This window comes from Protobothrops mucrosquamatus, unplaced genomic scaffold (genome assembly GCF_001527695.2).
Source record: "Protobothrops mucrosquamatus isolate PMUCROS unplaced genomic scaffold, P.Mucros_1.0 scaffold250, whole genome shotgun sequence".
In the NCBI taxonomy this organism is placed as follows: domain Eukaryota; kingdom Metazoa; phylum Chordata; class Lepidosauria; order Squamata; family Viperidae; genus Protobothrops; species Protobothrops mucrosquamatus.
This window is the reverse complement of record NW_015386598.1, coordinates 273,151-283,961: the sequence shown is the minus strand read 5'-3', so window position 1 is coordinate 283,961 and position 10,811 is coordinate 273,151. Positions and strand designations below refer to the sequence as shown.

The 10,811-nt window shown below is 36.5% G+C and overlaps 1 protein-coding gene across 1 annotated transcript in view; it reads left to right on the top strand.

The window, feature by feature from the left end:
- Positions 1 to 8,162, top strand: part of PHEX (phosphate regulating endopeptidase homolog X-linked) — a 91,114-nt gene extending 82,952 nt beyond the window's left edge. Inside the window, exons 17-22 of the mRNA XM_015814420.1 lie at positions 2,448 to 2,515; positions 2,843 to 2,973; positions 5,238 to 5,303; positions 5,435 to 5,539; positions 6,010 to 6,086; positions 7,848 to 8,162. Of these exons, the coding sequence (XP_015669906.1) occupies positions 2,448 to 2,515; positions 2,843 to 2,973; positions 5,238 to 5,303; positions 5,435 to 5,539; positions 6,010 to 6,086; positions 7,848 to 7,950 (550 nt within the window). The 3' untranslated portion in view covers positions 7,951 to 8,162. The remainder of the gene's footprint in view (positions 1 to 2,447; positions 2,516 to 2,842; positions 2,974 to 5,237; positions 5,304 to 5,434; positions 5,540 to 6,009; positions 6,087 to 7,847) is intronic.
- Positions 8,163 to 10,811: the final 2,649 nt, after the last annotated feature.

Below are 10,811 nucleotides of genomic sequence, written 5' to 3'. Positions count from 1 at the left end.
TCTCTCTCTCTCTCTCTCTCTCTCTCTCTCTCTCTCTCTCTCTCTCTCTCTCTCTCTCTCTCTCTCTCATCAATCTAGCAATCAATCTATACCTACATACACACATTTCATATTACTTTGCTCTTCTGTTATATATATAGAAGTATACAACAGTTTGACTATTGTACATTTTACTGAATCTGGCCTTATGTCTGTAATAAATTGATTTCATTATAACCTAGATTTAATCATATTTTAAAAACATCTATTTGTTTGTAATATTATATGGATTTATATTTTTGGACGTTTTAATACATGCACACACAAACATACAATTACTGCTATATTTTGTTTATTTCATTAATAATTATTTTTAAAAGGAGTGAGATTTTCTAAGAGCTTGGGAAATGCAATGCACTTGTTTCTTGGTTTATGTTTAGTGTGCATCCTCTGTACTTGTTCACCCAATAGTGACTTCCTCATGTTTCACTCACTAGCAGAGGGGACAAACTGCATTTTATGCAGACTTTAGCTTTGCACTTTTAAAGAAAATTGTTTTAGCTGCTCAATGTCATCAAGAAATAAAATATGAAACAACAGAAAATGAAATAGCAGCATAATCTAATGCAAATTCCAAAAATTCAATTCCATTTCCAAAACTTTCCCAACATCAACTTTACAATCTCTCTTAAAAAAATAGTAAAACTGAATTTCCTGGATTATATATGTAACTTGTACCTATATTTTATATTACTCAACTCCTAGCTTCTGGCCTCAGGGAGCCATCTTTCCCTGGCATGGGTTTATAATGACTCATACTGCAACATTCAGCCATTATTAAAGTTATTGTGAAAAGTGTCTGGCTGTAAAAATGCCATCATATTATCTTTTGGGTACACTTCAACAGAAGTGTTTTAATATAAACAGAAAAAATGGCCTATTTCCCAACATAATGTTTCCTTCCTTCCTTCCTTCCTTCCTTCCTTCCTTCCTTCCTTCCTTCCTTCCTTCCTTCCTTCCTTCCTTCCTCCTTTCCTTTCCTTTCCTTTATACAACATATATGACAATATAATTGAATGTATGTTTGTGTACACATTGAAGGAGCAACGGGATTTTTGTTACTCCAGATCTGATAGTTCAGGGGCAGAATATTCTTTGACACCCATTTTTAAAACTCTGTTACTGGTTGGATACAGGAATAATTGATTGCAATGTGATTTCCTGTCTGTCTTCACCATTTTGAATTCAGCTCAGGTGAAAACCATCAAACGTTAGCTTTCAAGTGATTTCTGAGAATAAAGTAGGATGAAAACTGTGCCTTTTGGAAGTAGTCAGTCAAGTTTCACTTTCCTCATTGAAAAGTTGACCCTTCAAAAACTAAAAGTTATGCTTTCATTCCAGGACTACTTCCATATTCCTTTATTCCTTCCTGCTATTTCAGTTCTTAAGAACATGAGAACCATGGGTTTCCTTTCACTAGTATATTTTAGAAACTTATCTCTTTAGTCTGATATTTAACTAAACTTGCACATCTTCCCTTTCCCTTCCTTCTTCTTCCATTTTGTGGTTTTAAACCAGTGGTGGGATTCAAATATGTGAACAACTGGTTCTCTGTGTGGATGCGGCTTCCAGAAGTCCATTCTGGGCCTGGGCAACAAAAAATTAGCTACCGTTCTGCCGAAATGACGTGAACCAGCTGAATTCCACCACTCTTTTAAACTGTAAGATTACAAAAAAGCTTTTATATTCTTATGACATTAAATAATTTTACTCTTACATCATTACAAATAAATCTCCCAATAAAGGCATAAATAATAAGCACCAGCAATTTGGTATTACTGCAAGCATACTCCATTCTAATACATTTGACTATTTATACTTTGGACCTCTCTCCATCAAATGTGATTTAAGACAACCTATGAGCCATATTTGGCTTATATGAAAAAAGATATTCAGTATTCTTTTGACAATTTAATTAGCTTGAACTTTTTTTTGCATGTTTGGAAATTACAGTTGTTAAGAGAAGCTCTTCACTCTGCTGTGACAAATACAAAGTTTATCTACTTGGTACTGTAGGGCTAGTAATTGATTCCAAAAGGTTAATTGTGAGCAGCCTTGAAAATGGTTGATAGAAATGTAACACTGAACTATGATTTGTCCATTAATATAAAAACATCCAATGTGACTGCTAATTAAAACTGCATTCATCATATGCCATTAAGTTTTTCATAGAGAATTATATTTGAGGTGGCACTATATTTAATGTAGTCAAAGAAGTTAAATGTACTTTTTGTGTATATTAGCTCACTTCCATTTGCTTTTTACAAACTAAGAATTTTTTAAATTTCTGCTAATGTTTTTCAAATAATAGTGGTTTTCTTCAATGATATCTTTAAATATACTTTCTTCCAGTTTACATAAAACTGAATGGAAATTCTACTGGATCTCAAAATTCTTTTCTTTTTCAGGTCATTAAGCTATGGTGCTATTGGAGTTATTGTTGGGCATGAATTTACTCATGGATTTGATAACAATGGTGAGTTATTTAGATTCTTAAAATCTGGTTAAAAAGGAAGACTAATTTTGGAGACCTCTCCTAACTTCTGTAGGAATAAAAATGATGAACTCTAAATGCAAACCTCACATACATTCCAAAGCAATATGGAGATGTAGTGTTTCTGGTCTTTTAAGTGAAAATAGCTAATCATGCATTAAATTCTTGTTTCTATTTATGTATATTTTAAGGTTAACATAAACAGTGAAGTGATTCTTTTAAAGGAAATGTTTCTGGGTTAAGTTTTACGAAATCTGTATTTTATTTATACTATGCTTTGCATTTTTTCCCTTGAAAATGGAAATGCAGGTCGCAAATATGACAAGAATGGAAATTTGAATCCTTGGTGGTCCTTGCAGTCAGAAGAAAAATTCAAAGAGAAAACAAAATGCATGGTCAATCAGTACAACAGCTATTACTGGAAGAAAGCAGGGTTGAATGTAAGTTTAGGATGTTTGGCTTAAACTGATTTGGACCAATCAAACTAAATCTGGAACAATCAGCAGTAATATATCATCATGGCATTTTGATGTTTGCCTTTTTTGTATAGCTTGTAGCATATTTTTTTCTTTTTAGCTAGATATATTAATTACAGCTGGCTACTGTGGCTGGTGGCAAAGGTTTTAAAGACACTTATTTTTCAATGCTCGCTTTTTCCTTTAATTTCAAGGCAGAGAGGGAAGGAAGAGATGAAGTGATGGGAAACCACTGATGCTTGCTTAATTATTCATTACACACCTATACAATTATATAGCTGTAAATAACAATGCAAATAGGTAATGTTAAAGCTGTATTCCTTTATAGCTTTTGATTCTCTCTCTCTCTCTCTCTCTGTCTGTCTGACTGACTGTCTATCTGTCTATATCTAATTTCTATCTCAGGGCTTTTCAATCTTTTCACAGATTGTACCTCTTTTAGTACATGACAATATTTGAGTATCACCAGTGCTTAGCAAGGTGTCAAAAACTTGATGACTAAAAAAAAGGGGGGGGGATTTGGCTTTACTGGTTAGGTTCATTTGTTGTTATAGAAATGGCTAGTTTATAATATTATGGAAAAGTAAAAAGTTGAGGTTCAATGTTAATGCTTCCTTCCTACTGCAACAGTGGAAGTCAGAAGTCAATGCCTTTTCTTTTTCCCTTCTCCCCCTCACTTTCCCCTTTTTTCTCACTCTTCACTCACAAAAGCCCCCCCTCTCACCCTTTGCTCACAAAGCCTCCTGCTCACTCTTTCGCTCATTCACGCATTGCTCACAAAGCCTCCTGCTCACTCTTTCGCTCACTCTCATGTTGCTCGCAAAGCCTCCCGCTCGCTCGCTCACTCACATGTTGCTTGCAAAGCCTCTCGCTCCCTCTTTCACTCACTCACACGTTGCTCGCAAAGCCTCCTGCTCTCTCACTCTCTCACTCACATGTTGCTCACATGTTGCCTTTGCTTCCAAAAGCCTCCTACTCTCTCTCTCTTTCACTCACACGTTCCTCACATGTTGCCATTGCTTCCAAAGGCCGCTTGCTCACTTGCTCGCTCACTCACTGCTGCTGTTTCCAAAGTCCGCTTGCTCGCTTGCTTGCTCACTCCTCTGTCACTTGTAAAGGCCCCTCTCGCTCACTCTCTCCTCACCGCTTTGCTAACAAAAGCCTCTTCTATTCTCTCTCTTTCTCTCTGTGTTTTTTTTTCTCCCTCTCCCGCCAAAACCTGCCCCTTTTATAGTTTCTTCTCTCTCCGCCCTCCTCCTCCTCCTTTTCTCTTCTGGGTGCGTCGGGAGCTCCAACCAGCATGCCGTCACATGCACAGATTCTGGCACTTCTGCAGAGCCCTGCAGCTCCAGCTGATCTCCTCCAGGCCTGTGCATTGCTGCTTTGGCTCATTCCTTCCCCCGCTACACTTGGCTAGGGGGTCGCGTACCACTTGCCAGGTGCTAAAGTACCACCAGTTGAAAAGCCCTGCTCTATCTCGTCCATCCATTCCATCCATCCATCCAGTAGAAGGAAAAAAAGGAATTTGAAGCAATAGGATCCACTGACTGGATTCCTTGGAAAACTTAAGCACTAATACTGCATAGTAGCCAAAATGGTTTAAAAGGCAGCTTATTTCTTCACTTTTTCAACAGCTGTAATGCTGCAGGCGACTTCATGAATATATAAAAACATTTTTTCCAGCTTTGCCTACAGATAGTCCTTGTTTAAAGACTGCCCTGTTTAGCAAGTGTTCAAAGTTACAACAATTCTAAAAAAGTAACTTTACAACTGTTCCTTACACCTAGGATGGCCACCACATTCCCCTGGCTGAATTATTGCCATTTGCCTGCTCCACAGCTGGCTTCTGACAAGTAGAGTTCTATAAAGAAGCTGACAGTGGAATTGCAAGTTGCAGTCACATGATGTCTCACTTATCAACTACTACTTAGCAAGTTGCTGGTCCCAATTGTGACTGTTAAATAAGGACTACTAGTACTTTGCCTGCCGTTATGCATTGATATGACATTAGATTACATTACATGAACAGATGATGTACTGTATTGATTAAGATGCCTGCTACCCATCCTGTGACAACTATATCCAGGTATATATAATACCATCCCCCAGTAATAATCTGAGAATAAATCTGAAAGTATTTGTCATACCCTTGTATTTTTCCCCAGTTATATGGAAAAATTTGATGTGGGTTGAGAAACCATGTTAATTTACAATATTCTTACTCCTAGATAAAAGGAAAAAGGACTTTGGCAGAAAACATTGCAGATAACGGAGGGTTGCGAGAGGCTTTTGGGGTAGGCAGCTCTTTTGTTTCTAAGTGCAGACCAATACATGGTCCGCCCCACCCGCCCCAATATGATATTGCAGGAAAAAGGGCTGGTGAAACCTGCACTGCCTTCAATGTGTTCATTATGTCTCTCATCAGGCCTATAGGAAATGGGTCAAAGAAAAGAGACAAGGAGAGGAAGAGGCTCTACTACCAGGCATTGACTTCACTCATAACCAGCTCTTCTTTCTGAGTTATGCTCATGTGAGTAGTACATAACATTTCAGAATGGATACACATATTTAGCTGTTCACGGTATGTTGAGCAGACAAGTCTACTTGATTACCAAAAGAATGTCATTTTCATAAATTGTAGATTATTACCACTGGCTGGCTCCTTCCCTTCCCTTCAAAAAGAAACAAATTACAAGGCCTCTCTTCAGATTCTTTTTTCCACAATACCATACCAAAAAGATGTAAAGTACATTTCACTGCTGCTTCCGACCTGATGGTTCATTCCTTTTCGGCTTTCTAGTTGCTGAAGAGAAAGAAATTTCAAGGGCAGTCCAAATTCCCTTTTACAGCACAATGTTGGATGGCTTTGTGCATAACTTGTCTCTAATTCACATAGGCTACAGACAACTATTTCTGTCATTGGTTACAAGCTGGATCATGAAAGAGGTTCAGAAATATTTAACTACTTCTTTTATCTAATTATCTAACTACTTATCTTAGGTGAGGTGCAATTCATTTAAACTAGAAGCTGCAAGAGAACAAATCTACACTGGAGTTCACAGTCCCCCTCAGTTCAGGTATTTTCACTTGCTTCCTTTTTTTTTTTTGCAATTGCCATAATGCAGTAAATCAGGCAGGTATAATAGAACTTATATAAGCAGCTGTTCTCTTAAGAAATGTGACAATTTCTTTTAACCACTCTGTTGTTCTGCAAGAACTCATATATTATGTACTTCTCTCCCTTCGCTTTATTTTCCATCATGATATTCTAGAGTACATCATTTCCAGAGATTTGTTTTTCCAGCCTCAATAAGCTGATTAGTAGAAGGGAGATAAAATTGGGGTGGGAGATATGATTTTCTTCTTTCCAGGTAGTAGTTTCTCTTCTCTGTAACATTTAGCTGTGTGGATTTTAATTTATTAACATTTATTCTAGTATTCTGAATCTAAGTGTAGCATTATAATCATGAGTATGGGCCAACCGACCCCACAAGTCAACACATTAAATCAGGTCTAGACATGTGGGTAAGAGGATTGTTTTCTTTTTCTGGCAAATGCACACACCCAAACATTTGCACAATTGAAGGCAATTCTTGCCTATCTGTATCCTGGATCTGGCAAAAGCTTGTGCATTGTGGCCCAACAACACAGTTTCGTTACCCAAACTGTTCCATTATTTCTGTGGGGTGAATGTTTTTACACTGCTTTTTATTTGTTCTGCTGTATTTTAATGCTGCATTTTATTTTTTAATGTTTTGAGTACCAATTGGAGACTGTAGGAAGCTTAAATATATTAAAACACATTATTATATACAATCATAATTAATGAAATAGTATTTTAGATTACTGTTTTTTGAAATAATCAGCCTTTCCTAGAACAGGAATTTCTGTTGCAATTTCTTTAGTGCAATTTCCTGCCAATATTTAAAGGAGAAGTGTATTCAACATCCAACAGGTTTATATCAAACCTAAATCCCGACTCACATAGTTCTCTTCTTCATCCTTAACTGTGGAGTTATTTCATATATCGTTAGAAATGTAATTGTAATCCATAGAAAGGTGCTAAGAATCCTCTTTTAGCTTTATCTGTGTTTAAAAGATTTGTTGCCCAAATGCCTCTCTTCTGAAAGAGAAGGATTAAAAACACCTCGCATGGATAACCTTCAGAATGAGAAAATACATCTTCCAGTAACATAGTTTCCCCCCATAGGATGAGTTAGGCAGTGAAGGACAATAATAATGCAATTATGACACATTTTTTTTGTTTTTTTTTAAATAGGGAGCTTAGATAATGTTGAAAAGCTTGAATGATACTGGATCAAATGGACACTTTTAATGAAAAAACAGCTTCAACAATTAAAAGTAAAGTTAAATCTAATGTAAAGTACATGAATTATTGATAATATATCAACTATGTTCAGGAAAGAAAACTATCAGGATAAAATTTCAGGCTCTGCTGTTGAGCTTCCTGTTTAATGTGCTGCTGCAGGCAATGAACAAGCAGGAGACTAGGTGGAATGACATTATACAAATTAATGGTATATCTTCATCAACAAGGTTGTGTCTTGTCCTTGGGCGTCTTGTCTCCAGAACTTATCAAATAACATCACCTAATGTACCCGGGTACATTAAAGTGGTGAGCCTTTTAAAAGATTTTATATGTTAGCTGAAATGGCATGATGCAGTAGCAGGGCTAGCTTGAATTAGCATATGTTTCTCTACAGGAAATCAAAATGAAGGCTTATTGTGGCCTGAAATCACTACAAGTATATATATTGAGAATATGAGGCACAGTATTAAACTAATTTGCAAATTTACCTTTTCTTTCTCCACTTTAGAGTTATTGGTGCTATGAGTAATTTTGAGGAATTCCGGAAAGCTTTCAACTGTCCAGAAAATACTACAATGAATCGAGGTGCAGATTCCTGTCGAATTTGGTAGCGCTTCCTCTGGAATCCTGTACAGAAATCATGCCTTCGTTTTACTGGCCTACTATTGCTTCAGAATTGCATTGATCAAGTGCAGACCAATATTATTTTGCTTTGTAGCATCCCCATCCTGGGACCCAACCAGCTGCCATTATTGAATTGCTTGTTCACAAGCACAGGATAATTCAAAATGTAGTATGTAGAAAAGAACAGGCAATTTTTTTTTTAAAAAAGTGTCCTTTATAAAGTTCATTACATGTACAAATTTGTACTATAGTATTCTCATTGCTATGAAGCAAAGCAACATCAACATTACAAGATTACAATGGTACATTTATATATATTTTTATAGCGGTTATGCTGATATTTGAAATTAGTCAAACTATATCTCCAATTATATAAACCCAGATGTTCGGTAAAATCTTCTGATTTTCAGCAATCACATGCATCTTTCATCTGCCTTCTTGAAATGTTGATCAGAGAGATATTTGGGACCGGAACTTTAAGAATAAGGCCACTTAATCTATTCTCTTTCCATTGCTACTCTGAGCTACATGGTGGAATATTCAAAGAAGGCCCACTGGGTTCAGTCTCGGCTTCAGACATGCATGTTTTCTTCTACCAATGATTGCACATGCATAACAGTATGATGCACACAAACTCACAATCTATTTTTCAATTACAATTACAAATTGAAAAAATTGTATTACAAATATTTTACCTGAATTGTGGACATCATTTATTTTATAATATAATAAAAGGGTAAGTTTGAAACAGAAATATAATCATTTAAAACTCAGATGCATGATCCTATAATGTCAGTTTAAGCACTTTCTCCACATATAGATATTGTGGCTATTTGCCTCCACATTGGTTAAATATATAAAAATGTAGGTACATCATTAAATCTTTGCTCAGCTAACTGCACATTGGCCTCATGACAGATGCTTTTGATAATACTCAAAGAGTAAATTTTCTACATGAGTGGGTTTAATTTACCTAATATACTGATCTAGGCTGGAACAGAATTGGAAAAGAGGCAGATGTTTTGTACCATTATAGAATGTCTACTTGTTTCAAGAAGTGAAGAACTTCCTCCCAGATACCACCACTTCCTTGCAAAGTATAAAGGAGGGATCCTTGGTGCTCTTCGAACTTGCTTGTTTTCTTGCAGATGTTTCATTACCCAAACTAGGTAACATCATCAGTGCTAGTAAGGTGTGCAGTTTGCTGTCAGTTTATATTCTAGTAGCTTGCCTTGTCAATGTTGGTGGGGCTGGCCTTAGAAATTCTTTGGTTGGGCTGTTTACTGTTGGCTTCTTTGGCAATTTCTTGATTGGAGTATTGTTTAATGTTGGTTTGATGCTAATTTTGGAGTAGGAAGGCTTAAAGGGGCAGCTTCTGATTGGAACCTAGCACTACTTTGTCTTAAGGAGAGTTCCAAACTTGGGTTACCCTGGGTGTAGTGCCAGAATTGGTTCAATAATTCCAGAGTTTTGCAGATATATTGGAAACGACAATGCCAATTCACAGCTGCAGATGGACTCAAGGGAGTCAATTATAATTTACTTCAAAAGTCTTGACCATTTCTAGTATTTTAGGCTTAGGAATCTCTACTGCAAAAGAGACCAAGGAGAGCATGCAGTGACAGCATTGATTCTGTGGAGTCCATTACTGTAGCAGGGTCACTTTAGAGCCTTAGGATCACAATATAAAAAGATCCCATAGATAGAAAATGTTAACTATATTATAGTAACAGTAGGATTCTTGCTGGTAAAGATTTGAGTAAAGAGTGAGATAATCTTATATCATTTTCCTGTTTTTTTTAATTGCTTAAATATATCCATTTTTAAAATTGTTTGAAATAGGATAATTTTGTTAATGATTATATAATATAACCATTCTCAAATCACAGATGAAGATAATTAAAATGACAGTGGTTTTATACATCGTATGACATTTTCTACTGTTATCTGCTTTTGAGTTCACTTGTGGAAAAAATATGTGATAAGTTTTTAACAAATAAATCTTGCAAGACTACTCCAATATATTTTTTGTTTTCTTTTTCTTAATGTGAACAAGAAGAAAGGTATCCAAGTACCAAACACTATTTAGTTGCCTATAAAGGAGCATCTATGCTAATATTATATGGGCAGGGCAATTCTAAATCGAGTCTTTAATAAAGGTAAAGGTTTCCCTGGTCCAGTTGTGTCTGACTCTAGGAGGCAGTGCTCATCTCCTTTTCCAAGCTTGGAGGAATAGAATAACAGAGTTGGAAGGGACCTTATAGGTCATCTAGTCCAACCCCCCTTTTCCAAGCAGGAGACCCTACACCATTTCTGATGGATGGCAGTCCAGTCTCTTCTTGAAAGCTTCCAGTGATGAAGCTCACACAACTTCTGAAGGCAATCTGTTCCATTAGTTGATTGTTCTCACTGTCAGAAAATTTCTCCTTATTTCTAGGTTGACTGTCTCCTTGATCAGTTTCCTTCCTTTCTTCCTTGTCTGGCTTTCAGGTGCTTTGGACAGCCCCTGAAATATTGCAACACTGCTATCATGTCTCCCCTGGTCCTTCTCTTCACTAGACTAGCCATGCACAGTTCCTGTAACTGTTCTTCATATGTTTTAGCCTCCAGTCCCCTAATCATCTTTGTTGCTCTTCTCTGCACTCTTTCTAGAGTCTCAACTTCTTTTTTACATCATGGTGACCAAAATTGGACTGGGCTTTTATGATCATATTTTTCAAAGTTTCCAAAGCTTCTTGAGTTGTTTTCCCCTTTAGGATTTTCATCCAGGAAATATTTCCCAAGCTCTCTCTGAATTTGTTAAAATCAGCTCTTTTAAAATCTATGGTATCATTATGTTCTATTTCTT